General features: G+C 37.8%; 1 protein-coding gene and 1 long non-coding RNA gene across 3 annotated transcripts in view; one reads left to right on the forward strand and one right to left on the reverse strand.

Annotated features, from left to right (window-relative positions):
* Positions 1 to 727: 727 nt before the first annotated feature.
* Positions 728 to 4,427, forward strand: LOC124169601. Its single transcript, XR_006867162.1, has 3 exons — positions 728 to 793; positions 2,476 to 2,584; positions 4,082 to 4,427. It is a non-coding gene; the product is annotated as an uncharacterized LOC124169601 (long non-coding RNA).
* Positions 4,428 to 13,480: 9,053 nt separating this feature from the next.
* LOC124169593 (barH-like 1 homeobox protein) overlaps positions 13,481 to 23,769 on the reverse strand; it is a 56,449-nt gene continuing 46,160 nt past the window's right edge. The window contains exons 3-4 of one of the 2 annotated variants that reach the window (XM_046548233.1): positions 18,701 to 18,837; positions 13,481 to 14,317 (exon numbers count right to left, since the gene is read on the reverse strand). In XM_046548233.1, the coding sequence (XP_046404189.1) occupies positions 14,119 to 14,317; positions 18,701 to 18,837 (336 nt within the window). In that variant the 3' untranslated portion in view covers positions 13,481 to 14,118. Of the gene's footprint in view, positions 14,402 to 18,700; positions 18,838 to 23,769 lie in introns of both variants that reach the window. The other variant, XM_046548232.1, reaches the window with a different exon arrangement.

Consider the following 23,769-nt stretch of genomic DNA (forward strand, 5'->3'; position numbering starts at 1 on the left):
GAATAGATCCAGACTAGATGCAGACCATCGAAAATTACAGTACAGTTACAGACAGTTGATCCAGATCAGTTACACACCATCGAATATTACAGCACAGTTACAGACCAGAATTCCAGACTAGTTACAGACCATTTTCCTTTGCCTCTCTGAAATCCAGACCAGTCCAGTTCTGTTACAGACCAGTTACAGAACAAAATTTAGCCTTTCAGACCAGTTACAGACCAGATCCAGATTAGTTACAGACCAAATATTTTTACCTGGGTGGACTTAACAAGCGGTTACCATCAAATTCCCATGGAAAGAGAGTCACAACCAAAAACGGCATTTAATGCGGAGAGCGGGCATTGGGAATATACGCGAATGCTGTTTGGGCTCCGCAATGCCCCCGCCAGTTTCCAGCGGCTTATGGACAGCGTTCTGCGCAGGCTCAAACCGGCGCACTGTCTCGTCTATTTAGATGATGTGGTAGTGTTTAGCTCCACAATTGAAGAACATGCAGAAAGACTGAGGGGCGTTTTGGAGAGACTGTTAATGTTATTACACTTTATTTAAGATACCTGTTTCATACCGGCCACATTTGAGATGGGTGTTGTTAGAACTTAGCCATCGATATACATTTGTGACTTGCAAAATTTTAGCTTTGAAGTTCTGGTTTTATCATAAATGTTTTATTATTTTGTTTTAATATTTTATGTGTAGGTACAAGAAAACTTGGATTTGTATGTGACTGACACTTTGTTTGGTGGTGACAAAGGAGCTAGTCGATTGCCTGGCCTTGTGGAAGCTGCTAGAAGTAAGCATAATCCAAGGCTTTGCCACTTTTTAAAGGATATGAAATCTTCATAGATTCTCTCTTAATCCTTTTGAGGCAGTGGAGTTTTCATCTTAGCATGACTGCTGTACTGAGCCCCAAGAGACACTTCTATCTCGTGGTACGGAGCATTTTTGGAGGACATTCATTAAGAAGGGTCTCGCAGAACTTTTTTTGACCCCTTCCCACTGGGACTCCGCATTATCTCGGACTCCGAGAGTAGTTGTGCCCCTCCTTTCCGGGTTTACGACCATGCCTACGGCATTGGTTTGCGGTCAATGTATGTATTGCTTGTATGTATTTAGCACATGGATAATTGTTGCTTGCACGTAAAATGCAGACTTTAAATTGAATTCCTCATTTTTTTCTGAGCATTGTCAAATTTTAAACTAAGCTCTAAGGTCAATATTAACGCATTTAATGCAGCAACAATTTCCATGCTGATGTTTATTCAGAACTCGAGATATAAGCTAATATTTATCGTAGAATTTCTTTTAAAAATTGTAAACACAGCTCAAAAGACAAAGAATTCAATTCTTAGTTTATATTTCTTGAGAAAAGGACAAATATTTATTTCGAAAACTGACCGGATAAACAATTGCATGACCCTTACCGCTAAGAGTGGTAATAAAAGACGTGGGGTCAGGGTACCTGCTCCCGCATTCCAAGGGTAAAGCCTAAACCCCACAGTGTTGGGTCCCAAAACAAAGACGTCGCACACCCCTGGCCATCATAAAAGGGGGAGAGCTAGAAAACGTATATATTTGGCTTTCGTTCTCTTGGTCAGGAAAATCTCAGACGGAAATATACAGCTTTCGTCTCCTGGGTCAAGAAACATCCACACGTATATTTGCGTCTTTAGGAGGGAAAAGGTTAAATGTAACATGGGAAATGCTCTTTGATTAAAAAGACTTTAATTGATGTAAAGTATTTTATAAATGCAATCATTGAACTTAACCTGGCAATGGGGTATTGGACACAACTTTATTTTACAGAGTTTGAAAATTATCGTTTGGCTTAAAATTTGTTTCAAAGATCAGTTGTAGAATATATTAGTTAAAAATTCATTCTTCTTAGATACATAGCAATAATAGATGCATTATTTAAAAAAATATGATTTACGGCTCTGATAAATGTTTAACTGTAGTTGAGTGTGTGTTATGATATCCATTTTTATATGATTGAGAGAAAATCAATTTTTCATGAGGTTATTTATACATTGAAACTTTGAATTTATTTATGTTGAATTTGCAAAATGTGTGTATTCAGCCAGTAGGCTGTAATATATGTAGTGTGTAACAGAAATATATAAGAAGATGGCACAATATTTTCAACTGTTCCTAATGTCTATTAAGTTCCCATAAAGCTTTCCATCAGCCTCTTATCATTAGATCCATAAATTTTATCACTGTATTTTTCCAAATATAGTCCCCCCCTAATTTTGAGGCTTCAGTTTTGGGAAAAATATTTAAATAAATGCATAGGAATATAGTCCCCCCCTTTTACTTTTACCACAGGCATTTAAAAAAAAGAAGGGACTATAATCAGATATATGCGGTATCGAATGCCATTATCATGCTTTATTTTTGTGGCTGGTGTCCTAAGCCCTATATTTTTCTGTGGAAAGTAAATTAGCCAAAAAATTGGTACCTACATATTTTCAGAAATACGTTCCATGGCCAAGGCAGTTGAGTCACCACCTCGTGACCGCATCAGACCCCTGGAAAAGAAGTTGGAAAGGTGCCGCACTGCAGTCAGGGAGGAAGAAGCAAGGTAAATGGCCCTTTTCAGGATTACAGAGTTCCCACTCAGCTGTGAAAACCTTAAGACCATGAAAAAGCAGTGAATTTTGTCATAAAATCTTAAAAATCTCTCTAACTCGATTGTAGAACAAAGATTGACAGATCAAAAGAAAAATTGATATGTTGACTATGTTTCAAGGTCACCCTTAGCGAAAAAACTGTTAAAAAAGTGTTAAAAAAACTGTTGAAAATTTCATTAGTTAATTGGGACAACTGTTGAATCCAACAGTAACTGTAGAAAATTCAACAGTAACTGTTGAAACTCAACAGTAACCGTAGAAAATCCAACAGTGACTGTTAAAATCCCAACAGTAACTGCTGAAGTCCAACAGTAATTGTTGAAATCCAACAGTACCTGTAGAAAATTCAACAGTAACTGTAGAAAATTCAACAGTAACTGTAGAAAATTCAACAGTAACTGTAGAAAATTCAACAGTAACTGTAGAAAATTCAACAGTAACTGTAGAAAATCCAACAGTAACTGTTAAAATCGAACAGTTTTTTCGCTAAGGGCAGGCCTGTGCAGACTTAGTCTACATATTTATCTGCATATGTATATTTGAAGTGCAGTAATTTGTCCGTGCACTATGACGACACGACCTTAAGCCTGTGAATGGAAGACCGGCAACTGAAGTTTTCAAATAACCCTGGCAAAAAGTCAGACACTTCTTCACTTCCCTGCCACCCTGCTCCATCTATTTTTCCATTCACTACCATTAGCTGGCCCTGAATTTTGTTGACAATAGGTGACGTCATAGCAGATAGCACTTTCATTGCTGCATTTTCATTCGCAGCATCTTTCACATACCTATGTTAATTTTTCGCTAATGTGCGGCTGGTGATTGTGGCATGACTTTTTTTTTAATTTTGCCTAAAATGACGAATCAACAGGCCATGAATTTGACAACACTTAGATCATGAAGACCTGAAAAAAACATGAATTCCATTATTTAGTTGGAGCTTTGTGTTTGTTTTTATGATTTGGAAATAAGAATGATTTCAAGAACCTCCTCCCTCACATTTGAATGTGGAATGGTAGTATGTTAAACAAGTCATAACTGCATACTAGCCTGGTAGTAGCTGAGTATGTTACATATTTTGTAGGTTCTAGACTTATTAATTTGTTAGCACATCATTAATGTTAAAGTTATCCTTTTTGGAGTACGCCAGAAATTCAACTTTGGAAATGCTTTTGGTCATTAGTAGGAGTCAGAAATTTTTTTATGATTGTAAAATATACCCATTTGTATCATGGAGTCTAAAAGGAAAAATATTGCTGTGGATTTTTCTACTTAGCACAGTATGTACTTGAAAGAGAGTAGGATGTTTCAAAATTTTAATGTATTAGAAGTACATATGTTTACTTAATATCTCCTTATTCCTTGTCCTACAGATTGAATACTGAAGGCCTCATTTTAAATAAGTGAGCATGTATTAAAGTAAATCCATGGGACTTTCTTTTTTCCAGAAAGGGTCGTGGTAAGAAAGGTGAAGATTTTGTAGATGAAGATGATATGTTAAGGGCAGCTGTTGATGAGAGAAGTGGAAGGTTATCGTGATCTGCTGAAATCCTGAAGAAGATTGTCTCTGATGTGCCAATGAAATTGGCTGTAGCCAATTATATCCTACAACTTCATGAGAAATAATGCACTCAATACTGTCATTCCTTTTTTCTAGGAAGGATAATGTGCATAATTGAGACTTAAAATGTGTATATCTATACTTTTTTTATAATAATGTTTCATGGGTGGGATTATCTTTGGACAAGTATTGAAAAAGGCTCACTTCACAGTGCCATAGAGGACTAAAAATAGTATTTCTACACTATGGTATCTGATGAGGTGGACTTCTGAAACTCTTCATAATGATTCTACCTATGCCTGTATTTGTTGGGATGAATAGAACTTATCTGAAAAGTATCCATTTGGTTTCATTGAAAATCTTCATGAAAGTTTCTAAAACACTATACATAATTCAGCCCTTTCCCTCCTGTGTCCTTCCCTTACCAAGTATTTAATGTACTATCGTTTTAAAAAGTATGTAGACACCCACGAGCCCCTCTTAACTGATGTGGTAGGGTCATTAAAAACTTGGAAGGTTGGCACATGAGGTAGACTGCAGCTCTCACCAGTACGCCGAGAAGAGCCAACGAGGACGGATGCGGGGGCGATCGGGATAGCGAGACAGGAGTCAAAATACAGGCGAATAACCCAAGCAGATGGAATACACTGAGGAAACTCACATCCATGCACACGTTTTGGCCGTCTGGAGATTTTTCATTTGGGCTCTGTGGCGAGGTTGTTCCGCTCTTTAGATTCAAATTTGGACTTACCGTGAACACGGAATGTGCATGTGATCCTGTAGCTGAGTAGGATTAATTCACGCACATTTGATGCACTGAAGGAAGGATTTATGGGAGGGATTCGAGTCTGAGCCAATTGCATTTTTTTATTTTGTGAAAGATCAATTGATAACATCAACATAATAGATATAGTTGACTCAATAAAAAAAAATTAACTCTGATTTTTTTAGCGACTAATTTTTTAAAAATAATGACTCAATCTGCCTCAACACATTTATTTCTATGCAAATTTATTCAAAGAGTGGAAATAAGCAGGGGAAGAGGCAGAGGTTGTAACTTGTCCTTGATACTGTCCGTTGAAGAAATGGATGATATCCATCCAGTCATAAATTTATAATTATTTATTGTTGTCCGATCAGTGCCGTGTGGTCAGGTTGGTTGGTCGGCTATCTCCAAGGCCCCCGAGGTTATCGGGCCCCCACAACGCTCGCGTCTATCTCGAAGTGTATATGAAAGGTGTAATAAAAAACTCAGATTACTTGAACCAAATTATTTTTAGGTATTATAAAATTCTAAGCTTTGATTATTTTTTATTTACAGCTAAATCAGCATACAAAGTTTGTAAAAAATAATGAAATAAAGGTTTTAGAAGATAAAAGAGAACCGTATGCTTTTTGAAAAGGTTATTCGAAAGTTATTTTGGAGGGTTTTTAGATTTCAGTGCGGTTTTAAGGTACAAATATTCTAAATAGATAATAGAATCATCACACCTATCTGAATTTTTAAGCTATGTAATTTTAATTTTTCTTAGTATTTTTATTTACGAAATTGCTACCTTACATTTACTTTAATCTAAATCTTAAGAGCCAGAATAGTGTCAAAATCCATTTCTGGACATACGATTTCCCAAAATCTTCCGGTGGAAGACCCCCTATCATGGGCCCCAGCCGAGGTCACACAATCACCCCAGGCCGCCCCTTCGTCCTTTTTTAAGGGTGAAAGATTTCATGTACCAATTTACTTCAACTTAATTCTTGGAGATATTTGTACTTCGCACTCCTATTGGAAGCAAAGCGTTGGTGCTTTTAATTACATAACTTCCCACTCTGGTGAACAAAGATTTTGTTCTGAGGACGTCGGATGATCTTAGACGTATTTTTTGCTGATTCGGAATCTGGGCTCGGATTATTTCCATCACGTCTAGTTTCATTGGGACAGCTGAATGTATGTTTTTTCTTTTACAAAAGTAGTAATTTATTTCATGTATATATCATAATAGCATGAACAGGTAAAAATTATAATTTCCTGTCATAACATGTTGTCCTACGATGGCATGCCTTCCTATCCCGACAAAATATATAATTAAACTTGCAGTAACCTATCGTTTTCTTCGATGCAATGCATAATCAGCTTCCACTCCAAATAAGTATGTGACTGTCGGCGCATAAAGACGTGTGTTTTTCATCTGCAGACGGTTTGAGAATTTTGTTGCTCGTAGGAAATGTCAGCTTATTACATTGTAATCGTTGTGAAGTGTCTTAGCTTTCATCGTGGGGTCATTCCCTTTCAAATCACCGAGACAATGTTGCTCAGCATTTTTAATTATCCTGAATTTTTTATCATTGGTTCCCTACAAGTAGACAATCACAAAACACCATTTGAAAAAAAATTACAAGCCATAATTTTTTTTGGCAGACATTTTTAAAAGGGCGAATGGGCCTAAACAGTGCGTGAACTACCACGATTACTTTTGTTAGGCGTGCGGTCAAATTACTTTTAAGGCTAAAAAGAGGAATATTACCTTTTTGAGACAGTGTTTTAGACTGTCTGTTGGGTGACCTGGATACAGGATCGGAGTCCTCTGTGATATGTAGCAGGTGTGAAAGGCTTGGACTGATGGAAAACGTCATATGAATTTTTCCGTCCTCACGATTCGGCGGGAAGCCTAGGATCATATTTCTGACTACTATTTTTGTGAAACAGAAATTAAAGAAATAACACAGAAGTCAAAACACACAGTAAAAGATCCAAACAACCTAGAATCAGCCCCACACTTGAAAAATTTACCAGTGGTAGAACCACACAAAATGTTAATCTTAGCAAATATTCAGAAACTATCTGAGAATGATGGATTGGAAAACTCGAAAGACCCAATTTTTGGAACAAAAATATCTGATAGACCTCATTCTATGATGCAATAGGATTTAACCCTTTGAGTGCGGATGGCATAGCATTGATGCCCAGCGTAGGTCCTGCCAACGGGCGGGTGGCATCACATTGATGCCACGCCGGCCTATGTCCTTCAATCGCTCCCTACGCTCCTCCGCTCTGTTCTATCTACTCTCATGACGGTTTCCCGCACACAAAATGGATTAGGCTACCTGCATATGCCTTCCGTTTTTGAAAAATAGTTTATATTTTTTGAGTAAATTTTTTTTACATTTATGGAGTACTTTTTTATTTGTAAGATTTTTCGCCATGACAAAAAAATTTAAATGTGATATTTTCTTTACTTTTCTGAATATTTGTACTAAGTGTTGCCACATTTTAAGGTTATTTTTGTTCGTATGAGTCCTTTTAAAAATTTTCAAACAATATTTCCTTTCATCTCATTGACGAAAAATATTTTCGTATTTCAAATTACGGTCACTATACCTACACACGCTAAACACAGTTGAATAATCTGTTGCTGTTTTTATTAATGTTTAAACTTAATATTTACATAATGCCGTTATAACTCCTAACATCCTTCCATAATATATTTGCCACTCATTTTCTGAACGATCCTTTCAATAGGGGTCTGATTATATTGGCTACGGAAGAAGAAATAGAGTTTTCGACTTTTTCTCATTTTTTTCGTATGAGTTTGTTAAAGTTACTAGGTGGGAATAATCACGACCACCAATTTGTTATTCACGGGAAATAATGAAGGTTCTAGGGAAACTTTTATATTTTTTCCATTTTGAAGGAGAAATTAGAATTGGGGAAATCCTTTGGGAAAAAATGATCGAATTTCGGGGCTCAAATAAAAAAGTCGTTTTCCGTCACCGCGGAATAGACTACAAGTCGCTCTGTGTCGCCTGTTATCTCTATTTTTAGAAGTATTTTTGCCATTCTTATTAGAAATCCATGCAACTATTCTGTTGTGTGCATGTCGTAGAAAAGGTCAGCTCTTCCTTCTCAGTTTTTGCGACTCTCGTTATTAGTACAGTCTCTCCTTCGGACATCTTTCGATTGCGTGCATTTTCACTCCTCTATAGAGATTTTTTTTCTTATATGTATGACCTTTTTCCATTGGACATTTTGGTATTTTACATATATTTAGCCACTTACGTGGAATCTGGGAGACATCTTCATTTTTAACTTTATTCCTATTTTCAAACCCCAAAGACCGTTTATGTATCAGCCTTTGGTCAACTAGGCTTTGAATATCTCTTCGCAATAAAACTACCTTTGGCACAATTTACTCAAGTGTATGCATGGAACACTGCATTGGGTCTTCTCCGTGAAGGTTTTTTTTAACTTGAAGCAATTTACATATTTTACTTCGACCAAATAGAGCTATTATAATCAGAAAAGAAAGTCAGCAAAATTTCTATGCGCAAAGAAACTATTATTTTTGGATTATTATACGTTGCCGTTTTATCTGGAGCATTCACGTTTAGATATTTCATGTACGTCGCGTCGGTTCTAAACTTTAACGCGTACATCTCTTTCTGACTGCAAAAGAGCAACCTCATCAGTCTTGTGCATTTTGTAAGTGTAATGTATTTTATTGTAGTATATTTTATAGGTGTTAACTGAAGTTTACGTTGAGGATGCAAGTATGTGGAGCTGGAGGAAATATTGTCGTCTGAAAGGCTTTGGTCCATATTGCCAATGCCTCTCAACATGCAGTTCTTCAAGGATAACCGAGCATAGGAATCTTACTCGTGGGGTATGGGAGACATTTTTGGTCCGATAAACCTAATGTATGATTGTATGAAGTATTGTAAGATGGCCATCCATTCCAGATTATTGGAAAAGGTAGGAAAATATCTTCGATTTTTCTCTCCTTCACAGCACTTTTTCCCGAGACCGATTTCAACTAATTTTCCGTTGCATGCAGTTTGGCAGGAACCCTGGAGTAGATGATCCGATACCTTAAGTTTTCGGCTTTCTCTTAAGAGACCCCTTGCATAAAATTCGACCCTTTTTGAAATTATTCACTCAAAGAATGAAAGAAATTTATTACATGTTTAAAGAACTCTGCTTCATTAGTCCATGTTGCTTTGGCGTCACAAACGCGGCATAACATTATATATGCTTTCTGAGCCTAATGGCCTCGTGCAAGATGCTATAATTTACACTGGGGCGAAGGATCCTGATGTTGGAGGCAGGGGACATGCATACAAAGTCGTGCGAAAATTAATCGATTGATTTCTCCTCAGTGGGCACAGTTTATACAGTCGCGTAGCCACGATTTTGAAATGGGGTTTTTTTGCCGGAGGTTTCAGGGCCCTTCTGGAGGGTGCGGGGGCCATTTTACCCGTTTTTGGCACCTGAAAGGAGGTTGTTACCCATAACCCCCCCTCCCGTGGCTACTCTACTGAGTTTATACATGGAAAATTATAATCATCATAAAAATTATAATAATCTGTTCAAATATCTGTTGAGTTACGCAAAAAGACACACCACTGAAACTAAGAACAAACAGAAGAAATAATCCTCCTCACGTCCTTAGAACGACTTAAGTGGCGAATCAGTATAACTCTGATGGTGTATGATGTGCAGATGTTCCAGGGCTGTGTTTGAACCCTTTTTTCAAAGACTTTCACAATTATTAGTTAATATTTTCAGCATTAACGCAAAAGAAAATGGCAAAAGATAAAATTACTTTCATATGTTTGCATCCAAATCTAAGTTACTAGTAAATTTAAAAATTTAGATGTGAAAATTAAAATTCGAAAACTTTTATTTACCCAAAATTTGATGCATGGATAGTGGATGACATCTGAAAAATTATTTATCTTATTTTATATTTCAATTCCGCCATCATTTCAGAAATTATTTCAATCTTCTTAGTTGCTATGTAAAAATATGTTGTCCGTCGTTTCTAATGTTTGTGTAACGGGTTGCATAAATATCCGGAGCATTTATCACATGGGTGCGGATGGCATCACTGTGATGCCATTAACAAATTGTTTAATAAATTGTCAAATTAATATAAATTCCCTTTTTTATTGAAATTGTTTTCATATGTTCGAAAAACAAAGTGAATGCAGTGAAAAAAAATTCTCCGCCAATGTGAAACAACTCTGAGAAAATGTTACGCAATGAAAGGGTTAAGTGATCTATTGTGCAATTTAAATTTGTCTAAAAAGCAGAATGAAATCTTAAGATCACAATTGAAGGGTTGGGATTTGCTGGATCCAAATACAAAAATTTCTATGCATAGATCTCTCAATGACGAATTTAAATAATTATTTCTCATGAAAGCAATCTTAATTTTTGCAATGATGTTCTCTCTATTATGGATACTCTTAGTTTTGAATACAGCACAGAACACTAGGTTCATTGATTCCTTTAATGTCAGTTTAAAGGCTGTTTTCTAACATAATGGAATTGAACTCCCCTCGAAAACATTAGCTCATGGAACTGACATGAAAGAATCTTACCAGAATATGCAGTAAATTTTTCATTACGCAAAGTTTGTGGAAAATTAAAAGTAGCTGCATTTTTACTAGGCATACAATTTGACTGCACAAAATATTACTGCTTCTTCTGCGATTGGGATAGCAGAGATAGAAAAAATCATTACTTGAAAAAAGATTGGCTGTAACGTAAGCACTTGTTACTGAATTCAAAAATGTCCTTTCATCTTTTTTTTACGATCCTAAAAATATTATTTTGCCACCTCTAAGTATTAAACTAGGGCTTTTGAAAAATTTTGTAAAAAATATGTGTAAAAATGGTGCAGTTTTTACTTATTTGAAACAAATGTCCTAAAAATCAGTGAAAAACAGATAATAGAAGGATTTTTTATTGGGCCACAGATTTTTTTTAAGAAGCGCTGAAGAATTCGGAATTTTGACCAAAAGAGTTCCACAAAAAAAGCATGTGGTAGGCATTCAAAAATGCATTTGAAGGTTTTCTAGGAAAGATAATGGCTAAATATCACCACAATTTGATGGTTAATGTAATTAAATTCATCATCATCATCCATGTCATCCAACCACCTTTTTCGCAGTCCCCTCTGGACTCTGACTAAATGTCCTCTGTAGCGCCCTATTTTCTGGCATTCTTTCCAGGTAACTGAGTCTCCTCTATCTGGCATGCTTGATTTCATTTACTTGAATACTTTTGTCATTCACTCTATATATCTGTATGCATGGTTATGGATACCCAAGAGTTGTTTTCATAGCAAGGTCTGTAGATTTTTTATATGAATTTCCTCTCCATTCCATTGGGTAGTAATTCATCCTGGCTTTTCATGACCCAGTTATTACCGGAACATAACCATGGGTTGAAGAACTGAGTGGTAAAATCCTGGGGTGGACTTAGGGGGGAGGTTAGAGTGGTCATGACCCCCCCAAAATTTTATCATAATTTTTTAAATGTATATTAGTTTAAAACTTTTTGTATCCTTGTACATTTGTGAAGGGAGTTTACATGAAAATTAATGGCTACAAACCCCAAACATGAGAAAAGTTTGAGTTGTGTTTATCGTAGAGCATAGCATTCCCTAATGTAGAAACCCCCCTATCTCGGGTCATGACCCCCACCCCTAAATTTAATGCTGAAACCGCTCCTGTTATAATCTTTCTTTAGTTCTTGATGTAATAGTCATGTCTGAGATAAGTGCTGGAGTCAAAAGTGAGCCTTATTCCCAACATTCACCATTTCTTTGATTTATTGAATACATATTATCACTTTTATTTGACATCAATGAGCTTGAATAATTAAAGGTAGGCTCTCTTTGAAGTTGATTTCCACATAAATCTGTCTTTACCTAATGTACAAAGGTTAAGAAAAGACTTAGCTGTTTCACAAAATAAAATATATTTGCGACCGGTTTCGATACAGCGTATCATCATCTGGCAATTACAAGTATCAGTACATAGAATTCATACCCTTGAAGGCGTTAGAGGGGTGGTAGAGTGGAGGTGGAGAAAGGGGGGACATTCGGAGTACCCATTATTGGATGCAATTAGTTTGATTGTGTTTAGCTCCTTCATCCTGTTGTAATTCGACAATGGAATCAATCATAATCTGTGAAGCATACAATGTATTGCTGATAGTTTGTGAGAGAACCTTAACCTTTGTGCATCATGAAGGAGTTTCACAATGTTACACCAACCACCATCGCATTTGTCTTTACCTAGTTACAGACATCATACATTAGTCTGCAGTGAATTTAAAAGTGCTAATTACAGCAACCTGTTTTAATGCACAAATGAAGAGGTGATATAGTTACATATTTCAATGACCATAAAAATTCTAGCCTAAGGCATTTTCTGTATCACATGGTTATTTGAATCATCAAGTTCATCATATCTTTCCCAAGAAATTCTGCGTTTTCTATTGACAAACGACAGCAAAATATCTGATTGCCTGTACATACAAATTGGCAGAAGGAATTCTTTATTGGTTCAGAGACAATAAAAAAGGGCGGTCAGAAATAACTGAAGGATATTGTGATAATTTGTTAAAAATCAACTTAAAAACCCATGCTTCTATTCAATGTAAGAAGATGTATATTGCCCCAGCTTGGCTACAGTCGCATGTTTAAATTTTTCAAATGAAAGACAACATGCTTCTGTTAGACCTAATAATATATTGTGCTGTAAAAATGATGGTCTCCATATTGATCTGAAAGATATCTTTTCTGAATATATACTCAGGCAGTCTACACTTAGTATGTATCTTGCTCAGATGTAGTACCCAGTCTGATTCATGTAGAAGCTGTTTAACATTTTGTGCTAGCTGGTAGCTGTTTTTAACAATTCACACTATGTACTTTCTTATGCATTTTATTTATTTCACAGATTGAATCTTTCTGGACCCCGTATGCTTGCAAGGTATTCAAGTTGCAGCCTGACAAGTGTGAATTAGCATCTCTCTTTCACTTTTTTGTTCTAGAACCTTCCTATAACATGCTTTACAATTCCTAGCTTCTTCAGAGCTCAACCACAAATATTTCCTATTCATATTCCCACAAATTGAATGTTACTATTTGTAGAAGATGAGTTAGAGGTGAAAATTTATTGAAGGATCATTTTCTGTTGAGAATCTGAGTCTTGACAGTAGTAGTCCTTTAGTATCTCTGGATATCAGGTCATACTTATCTCGTTCACCAATTGTCTTAGAGTTTTCAATCCCAAATCATGTAATCTAGCATTGATTCCTTTCCTTCCAAGCTATTCCTATAACTTATTACTAGTCATGGGTATTTAAAAAAAAAACACTACCAACAGTTATAGATATTAAGAAAATTTTAATAATCATAAATATATACATTACAAATCTATATCAAAGAGCAATCATCTCATTGATTGATTGTGATGCATTTTTTGCTTACATTTATTTTTAGTTGAGCAAGGAAATTTTTCAGTTTGCAGCTGCATTCTTGGTCGCTAAGCACTGGTGTTATAATATCTTGCATCATCATCCTCAGATAATTTTTTCCATTTTCATTTTTCACAAATCACATGGAGTAGAGTCAATGTACATATAAATAACAACATAGAGTAGCTGATGACATATTGTGCTCTGAGATTAATAAGCCGTGTTTACATGATGAATTTACCCATGCGAATACCTGGCTGTACAAATGCTCTAATGGTTGCACAACATTGTAGTAGGTCTACTTACCGGGCAACTATTTGTGCATTCAGGAGTAAAATCATAAGATCCAAGGGTGATGGAGTGGAATTTTTCCACGTTGAAATAAACACTTGCAATTTCCCACATTTACATTATATGCATGATTATATTATTATTTCTGATTCATGATTATGTTATATTCTTCTCAAAATTGCAAGTGCTTATTTCAACATTTGAGCAGTGTTTACTTGGTGAAAATGTTGACGCATGTACTCAAATGAGTAAATTCATCACGTAAACACATCATTAATCATAATGAGATCATGTGGAAGTACATATCAAGGTAAAGCACTCGCAAGAAAGTCAATTGGATCTCATTTTCCACGCTTGAGTGTGTTTTATGGGGGATGATTTGGTGATAGTGGGCCCATCACTGCACTTGAATCAACAATGCCTCCACTCCATCTGTCGGCTAGCCGTTGATCAGGATGGACGAGAAGGTCTGCTTCCGGGCTGTATTGTGCCTCTCTAACGTGATGGAACTGGGATGGTGGGTTCCCTGATGGCAGGATAGGGTGATGTGGACCAGGGTGTACCCTGGGGACATGAAAGGGTGGATGTGAGTAGTCAGGGGCCCCCCAAGGGGGAGCTGCACTAAAGCCACCCTGGCAGTCGAAAAACCTGTGTGGATGAAAATGAGGAAGAATGCGTGAAGATAAATATTCCATGAGTTAGCACTAGAACCGTGGACTTTTTTGTCTCATCGCCCTTTGCAAATGTTTGCCATTCATGCACTAGTGGTTTGATCCCTTTGAAATTTACTGACTTTTACTCATTTCTTATGCTCTTTCAAATGGTTATATTGAAAATATTGTACGATGTTTGTTTCGCGAGAAAAACGACGATTTACCTAGAACCTTTTTTTGTCCAATATGGGGAACACATACAATTTCAGTTTTTTTTGTACACTTATTTTGTATTTAGCATAATAAAAGTTTATTACAAAGGGGATCGATGCACAGATACCGTTATTCTGCCAGTTAGAAGCGCAGAAGGGAATAATCTGTGCACTGTGCCGGCCGCTCACTCACGTCACCTCTGCCCGGCGCTGCGCCCCTCTTGACAAACAACACTTTTGCTGTCAAAATAAGTTTACTCTATTTCTAGTTATACTTAATAAAACTTTTCAAACATTACCTAAACACGTGTTTTGTTCACACAAACCACAAAAAAAACGTCAATTATACTTAAACATGACAGGATCAACGTATTTTGTCAATGGGACAAAAAAGTCCCATGCCGCGGTTTTGGTGGGGTTTGAAAGTTCATCGGTTCTAGTGTTAGGGAAAAAGCATTCTAGCAATTTTTCCGCCAGCACTATCTGTATGCAAGAAAAATCAGTTTCTTCTCTGACGGAATAGTATTCTTGGGCCGAATCCATTACAAGGGAAATATAAGAGCGCCATTTAATTTTTTTCATCACACAAGTTAGTACCAGAATACCAGTGGCTTGCATGTCCCATGCATAACTCCCACTGTTTGCATTAGATTATGTTAATTAAATGTCTTTGAAATATTCTATTTTACATTTAACTGTCTCTCATGTCTAGGTTGACTCTGAGTGAATGGTCAAACCTTGCTCAGGAGCAGGTTGTGCTAGATCTAAAGAGGAAAAATTGTGAGCATTTTTGGGAAGAGAGTTAAGTGGAATGTTTACATTCCATGGAATAAACATTACATGGAATGGACCCACACTTTGAAGAGTCCTGGTAGAAACATTATACAGCAAGGAAATACAACTGCTAATGTCATATTGCCATAAATTTATTTTGAGTTCATGTGACAATCTTTATAGAGCATCATTAAGTATTAGCACTATTTTCAGACATGAAGATCGGCAGTTGGAAAAATATATCCCAATCAGTTTTTTTTATTTGAAATTCTAGACAATGTAAAGCTTCCACTGAAGATGTATTTTCCAACTAAAATTGGCTCTCAGATTTTTTGTCTCTAGAAATTTTTTCTTCAGCCACATATATAGTTACTCAGTCTTGTAATTGGTATTACTGTTAGTGGGGCTGTTAGCTGCCTAAAATCAGTGGCGTAACTATGGGGGGGATTGGGGGATGTATCCCCCCCCCACCAAAGCCTCAGAGAAATCAAAAAAATATTGAAAAATCTTGTCTGGATTTGATGTATAAACGGTTGAATTGAAAAGTTGAATGTTATAAGCCAAAATGATGTAAAATGAACATTCAGGCATGTTATTTTTCAAAATTTTTCCTGACCTCCATGTTTCCTGGGGGGCTAGCACCCTCTAACCCCTCTCATCCCCCCCCCCCAAAAACATATTCCTAGTTATACCACCGCCTAAAATGCTTCATATGACGTCAACAGGACATAGGCTCTAGGTCCAGAGGTACATTGAGGGATGAGGTGGCTCACTTCAGGCAGTGGTGGGGTTTTCCTGGGATACAACCTCCCTCTTGAGCCTTTATAGGTCTTCCTTCATCTAATATATACAGTAGATTCCGGTTAATTGGGGCATATCGGGACTTGTGCACTTTGTCCCAATTAGGCTACCTATCCTGTATATGCCATAAACAAACGTTGAAATGATGGAAAGAAGACTAAAGAATGTTTACAATGCAACATAAGCTTATTAAACTATTAATTTGAGTAATAAATCAGCGAGTTTAGTTAATTTATTATCATTTTAAAGAATTATAACAATTTAGTTAACAATTTTTTCACAGCCTCGGGTGACGCTGAATGAATGTCTTTTAATAAGTCATATTAAAGAAAAGTCCTATCCTCTTGCGGATAGTATAACAACAAGAGCTTTCAAAATAGGGCAAGAATAGGAACACGAGGGAAAATAAGAGTAAATAAAAGGAGGAAAAATAAAACATAGTATTCTGAAAGCAAAAAAAAATTAATTTCGTCGCGAGTATAGAGTGTATGTCGCTGACTCATGGCCCAATGAAGCGACATGCTGTCCCAATTAAGCAGAGAATACTCTGGAATATTCCTCTATTGGGTTCTGTTCTTCAAGATCTGCCCCAATTAAGCGGCTGTCCCAAGTGACCGGTGGACCCATTTAATGGAGTATACTGTACTTTATTTTAAGAACTACTTGTACAAATATATTGTTTTTGAGTCCTAAAAATCACGTTTTCAACATAAAATCCCAATTTTTTTGGGGGAGGACCCTTATACCCTTGCCTTGGGGTGTTTGCCATTCACCCTGGGAGCACCCTGAAATCTCCGGTAAATCCCCCCCATAACAAAATCCTAACTATACCACTGACCTCAGGCACCTTATATGAGAACAGGCCCTGAAATTAATGTTTTTTTGTCAATTTTGCTGAGTGAATGGTATGAATTCTAAATACCTATGTACCTAGTGAGCATGCCAGGAGCTTAGATAATGAAAGTCAGGATATCCGAAATATCCCAGTTTTATTTCAATGTTTTATTAGCAGAAGGTCCCAATTTGGTGATCATTATTGGATATCCAGAGGTAGTGGTTTAATAATCTGATTATAAGTGTTCTACATCCCTCATCCATGCATTCTATATTTTAGAACAACATTAGGGAGTAATATTTTTAATACAGATATTTTTTCTTCCTTACTGCTGTGGAAAGTATTTCTGAAAGGTAATTTAAAACTTTGCCACTGCCACTGGAACTAGGGCCCTATTATGTGAGGTCTAAAAACTTTCATTTCATGAAAATGACGTTATTTCAACAACAGAATCTTGAAAATTTGTGTGCTTATCAAAACTTTGAGACACATCAAAGTAACAATAAAATTTTAAGGATCTTCTCTATAAGGCCCTACAGAAAAATTTTGGTATGTTAAAAGAAATAGAGAAAGTTTTATCTTTAACAGTGGCTTAGTAAGCAGAACCTCCCTCCGTGACCTAATGTGAAATTGAGACATCAACAAATTGCTCAGTAAAACCCCGTCTTTAATCTGCTTGTGAAGAAGATGGCTTAGGGGAGTGGTGTAGCCAGGAATTTCGTTCGGGGGGGGGATCCAAAACCAGAGGGGGAAAAACTAATTTTAACACTTTTCATGATAGAAAAAACTTCATTTGTTTACACTTTGTGTGCCATGGACGTAATATTACGTCTTTCTATTTAATTGGCTTTGTACGCGTGAAGCCGTAATATTTTGCTCGTGGTACTTTTCCACTATATTGCTTAGTGGTTCTGTTGTTTCAAAAATCAAATCCTCGATGGAAAAAGAGTTCTTTTAATGTCTTGAGGACGAAAAGTCCTTTGCAGCTACTGGCATCCTAATCTTGGGCCACTTGGTGTGAAAATTCTTTTGCGGAAAAAACTGTTCGTTGAGGGTGCAGTGACCCTTTTTGTCATCCAGGATATATAACGCTTTGCTTGGAACAATGCTTTTTTATGATTTACATGCCTTAAATAGTACATATTGAGTGTAATTAAAAATTGCTATGCATGTTATGGCGGTATATCATATGTTGCAACTTTTTTATTTTTCAAAAACAGTAGGTTTTCATTGCTAAATTATATATTTAAAAATTACCAATAAATGTTATTCAACTCATTCATAAAAAAGAGAAAAGTCTCATTTTTACTGAAGTATACATCGATATAAATTTTTTTGATGCTAATGTTTTAAAAAATGTACAAATTTAGTAAAAATGGCTGGATTTTTCCGTAGGGCTTTAAATTTAGCAGGCGGCACTCAAAGTGTTAAAGAAATATTTTGTTAATTCATGATTTTTTAATGTTTTGTTTTCTTTTATGAAGGAAAATAGTTGCGTTTTTATATGTTTGGGGGGGGTCCAGACCCCCCTCCGGGCTATGTCACTGGCTTAGTGATGTAAATTGTAGCAGACCCAACCGTCAATGAAGGTGCACATTTGCATCCCGGCTGAGGTTCTTGATTTTTCCATGGCAAACTTCAACCTTTGTGTAAATACGGAAAGTTGACTCACCATAGTCGGTCCCCGAGGAATATTGGTCTTGGCGCTAGGATTCCCATTGAGCTGTAATACTGCTGTGCCAGTACCTCAAGGTCATTCGTGTACTTCCTTTTCCATTTTGTTCTTCTGTTTTGGAACCATATTTTGATCTGCTTCCAATCATGCAAAGAAAATAATAGCTTCATAAAATATTTGCAAATATGTGTACATATTTCATAAAATGTTTGCAAATTGCATACAGGAGCAGTGCAGGAGAGCATGTCAGCCCCTGAAAATGATGTGGAGGTGGCTATCAGAAACTGGCTAAGGCACGCCAAGGAGCGGTTGCAGGGGAAGAAGAAAATTAAGTAATATGTGTGTAGTTACTTGTGTTATATTGTTTTACCAAAGAAGCCAAATAAATATTGTGCATGAAATTGATGCCTTATTTATTTAAATTCTTGTCTGGACCAATTATTTATTAGTATTGAACAAAATTCAGTCCTAACCTAAACGTGTCCTGAAGGTATCCGGAGTGGACACTTTCAGGACGTCCATAGGCAACCTTTTTTACTGACATGGAGACTTGCAGCGGACATTCTTTGGCATGAATTCGGACGTCCTACGGACGTCCATAGGCCACTTGGCAGACAGTCTCCGGACGTCATGAAGGCGTCTGTGTGCTGTGTGGGTAGGGGTTAGCCAGAAAAAAATTTTGGGGTGGTACTCATGGGCACAGGGTAGATTTCAGGGGTCTTCATTGTGAGGTAATACACGTAAGAATGTATCGCTCCCTTTCCCATGCTTGCTATGGCCTAATCTGAGATATTTAACGTAGTTTATGGAGTGGGCACAAAGTAATTTTTTTTCAATTCTCTGTATTAATTGGAGTTATTTTTCAGGTTATTGTTGGGCAGTTAAATTACAGGGAGTAAATATGAAAATACTAGTGAACATAGCTTCAATGGAAGCCGATGACATTGGAACCAATTTAATAGTATTTATATTAAGACCTTAAAAAAAATTAGAAGTCTCCAAGACATTGTCAAATGGATCCTTTTTTATGTGAATGATTCAGTAAGTGCTATGCAGTTTTGTATGTAATAACGTTCACTTTTTCTCTTCAATCTTGGCCTATGTCTTTAGGATAGGAGTTACTTTGGTTCCCTTCCCCAAAATTTCTGTCACCACAGCCGCTGTTTTTGAACATTTAACCATGGGCGGAGTGTAGGGGGGCCAGGGGGAGCCTGGTCCCCCCCAAAATAAATGATAATTTGTCCGAAAAAAGCTTGAAAATCTGTAGGAATTAAAAAACTTTTTAGTCCTTGTTAGTCCTTAAAATTCTGCTTACAGAGCGTAATTTAAACTAATTTTTCTTCAGGGTAGGGCCCCGGGGACTCCCCCGTTTCACTGAAGGACATTCAATAGCTCCTAAACCCCCGGAAGGATTTCTGGCTCCCCAAAATAAAACTCTAAACTCAGCCCAATCATGTAGCACTTAATAATTTCCTTTTTATTACACCTTAAAAAATCTTAAAGGCCGTTTTACTCGGGGCATGTACTTGCACAATCTGATGAGTGCATAGGAATATTTAGGGTGGGAGGGGGGGGGGCACGTGCCTCCCCCAGGCAGAGGCGTAGCCAGGAATTTCGTTCGGGGGGGATCCAAAATCAAGGGGGAATTTTTTTGAAGAACAAGGTACTAAGCATGTAGCGGGTTTAAAACTAATTTTAACACTTTTTATAAATGTAAAAACTTCAATCGTTAAAGAAATCTTTTTTAAAATGATTTTTCAATACTTTGTTTTCTTTCATGAAGGAAAATAATTGTGTTTTTATATTTCGGGGGGGGGGGGGGGGACGGACCCCCCGGTGCCCCCATCTGGATACACCACTGCCCCCAGGCGCTTCAAAAATAGACAAACTTTTTCATGCTGTTATCATTACCTTCGTATTATTTTATGCGTTACGGAGCCTCAATCATTTACTTTAATGCTAAAATAATGAGAATATTTCGCACAGAAATAGGGTGGTCTCCTATTATTTTTTTATTGCCTAAATCGAAAGATTATTACTCCTGTAGTACGTATTTCATGCTTTTGGATTTTTAAATGACAACATCTATTTTTCGCGATGAAATGAAAAGTGAAAATTTTTAAGCGCGCGAAAACGCGACGGCTAACTATGAATGCCGGGAAAACTCCCGTGTGACGTCGTTCTGGCTCCCACTGCCGCAAGTGAGGTGACCTTGGGGCGAGGCTCTGAGCGCTGATATGACGCAGGATGCTAGCAGGTAGCAGAGTATCTAGCTAGGTGGTACCGCTTGGCTTAAATAAGGATTATTAATACCTTATCAAACGAAGGAAACTTTCCGACCATAGGCAGTTTCAATAGGTGATTATTAAGACATGTTTCCCTGAGCTCTGTGCCCCATGCATGCATCGATAATCTCTGACGATGTAGAACTCCTGACTACTCTTAAAGTATCTAGGTCCCTATGACGTCACGTGGAGTGGCATCGCATGGGCGCCAATCTGGCCTTTTTCAAATGCAGTTAAAATTTATTATTGCCATTCGTTTAAACTAGGGTTTCTAAAACCAAATAATTGTTATATTATGAATGCACTAATGGTGGGTATCGAATCGCAATCAATGCCTTTCGTTTTCTTTGATGAAGGAAACCACCCTATTATTCCGATCGGTTTTCATTCCGAACGGTTGAATCAAATCAGTGGCGTAGCCAGGAATTTAGTTCGGGGGGGGGAGGTCGAAAGCCAGGGGGGGGAATTTTTGAATAACAGGGTACTAAGTAGAGGGTTTGAAACTAATTTTAACACTTTTCACATTCTAAAAAACTTCATTTGTTGAAGAAATATTTTGTGAATTCATGATTTTTCAATATTTTTCTCTCTTATGGAGGAAAATAAATGTGTTTTTAGGTTGACGTAGCTTGGGGAGGGGTCTGGACCCCCCGAACCCTTCCCCTGGCCAGTGGCGCAGAGAGGGGGGGTTTGGGGGTTAAACCCCCCCCCCCCCCCCCCCAGAGCTCCGAGAAATTTTTTGATTTTATCCATTTTATTATTTGGATTGATATTACTAATATAAAAGTCTAGTGATTAATAAAATACCTCTCAGAAAGCCGTAAAACTCACCATTTTGAACAGTTCATCTTAAAATTCCGCAATTTATTAATCTCGTACCTACCACTCATCCTGGTGGGTATTCCATACCCCCATACATACCGCTATTATTTGCACCTAAACGCCCCCCTCCCCTCGGCCTTAATTCCTAGCTGCGCCCCTGCCCCTGGCTACGCCATGACATCGCGATTGGAATGGCTTATGCAGTCACCCCCTGCCACACACCCTGGTGGTGTTAGTGAATGACGCTCGGGTACTCCAATGGGTAATCTCCTCCATGTTTGCTGACGTTTCGGGATATGGGTCTAGTACTTCATTTTCACGGCTAAATGAGACCTGAACCTCATTCAGCCCTCAGTGGACGACTCACTGCGAGGGCTCATATCGTCGTCGGATTTAAAAATTTCAAACAGTAATACGGCCCTAATCGCGTTGCTAGGAAATTGGAATAAGCCGCTCGGAATGAAAACCGATGAGAATAATTCCAATCAGTGACAAGCACACCCCTTTCGGTATTTTATAGTGTTGTGCATTGCGGAGAGGTGCGGGAAAAATTAATGTTAAACATTGCGTGCGACTTTCTCCTATATTATATTAGATATATGTCGTCTTCAAACTTACTCGCCTTATCTTGTTGGATAACACGGTGCCTTACACATTTGCATTATCAACCGTTCGATATGAGGGCGTTCCCAAGATCATAACTAGGGGGGGGGGGGAGCCATTGTCTAGGGTTGTGGTGGCGGGGGGGGGGGGGGGCAAACCAAGTTGTGATATTAGTTTATGAGAGTATTTCCTTGAAAAAAATAGTTTTATTTTAGTAGCATATCTTATACTAATACATATCATTTTTCATGGATTCAAAGAAAATTTGCTTTCGTTTCAATTCAGTAGTGATTTTGCTTAAAGACTTTTGGGATTTTTGCTACTAGGGGGGTGGAGACAGCTGCCCCCCCTGCTCTTCGCTGGGTACGCCCATGGTTCAACACGGAATACCTAATGCATGAGATGCAAGTTTCCCGTTTCCTGTATTTGCTGAAGCTCATGGTATAAGCCACCTCTAAAAAGCAAATTTCAAAACCCTCCAAATCTGATATTTTTGTCCTCCCTTCATCCTTGAGCAGAGAGACTTTTAAAGGGCCTTGCGTTGAAAAGGTTCGAGCACCTTCGGTCGCCCCCTCCCTCCGTTTCATATTCTAGACCAGCTTTAGATAAGCAAGCACGAGTGTTGCTTCTTCCGCCTGGTAAAATGGCGGTGAATAGACTCGCTAGACAGCTCCGTTTCTCTGCTGTCGCTACCCTTCGCACGCGGCATGCGCCACTTGACTCGTCGCGTCTTCTGTGATGCGAGTTTCATCTTCAACAGCCGTCTCCGAGAGCCGCAGTCGGCGGATTAGTGGGCGAACTTCGTCAGCTGTCTCTGACATTCGTGTTTCGTGCGTGATGCCTCTATTTCCTTCTGAAATAGATGTTTAGAAATGTGTGCGGCTTTTGAAAAGTGCAGTTTCGAATGTTGGGCTTGTTCTGTGTTCAATATTTAAGTGGCGGTAATCAATGGGGCATAATTCCGACAGTTTGCTTTTTGAGTGCCTTGTTCGAATTGCGTGCGCGGTTTTTTCCACGGTCGCCTTATTTCAAGCGGTGTGCTTCTAGACCTTTTCTCTCACCGGGAAGATCGCATAGTCGATAAATAAGAAAGGGATTTGAAGTTCTGGCAATCCGCTCAATTAGTACTGTGCATCAGCCCTTCGTGCAAAACTGAAGCCTGCCAAGGCTTGCTGTGATCGCCTCTTTGGTCGGGCAACGAGGATTCTTTACCACCATGGCGGACCCGTAGGAGACAATCCGGAGCGTTTGTTGTTTTCCATTGCTGCCTAAGGTTGGACTCCGCACCAGCTCGTCAACGAATCAACATGTAAGGTAAGTGACTTGAGAATGAAGGGTGAGGTGGAAATCAGTATT

This window comes from Ischnura elegans, chromosome 12 (assembly GCF_921293095.1).
Source record: "Ischnura elegans chromosome 12, ioIscEleg1.1, whole genome shotgun sequence".
NCBI classification, from domain to species: domain Eukaryota; kingdom Metazoa; phylum Arthropoda; class Insecta; order Odonata; family Coenagrionidae; genus Ischnura; species Ischnura elegans.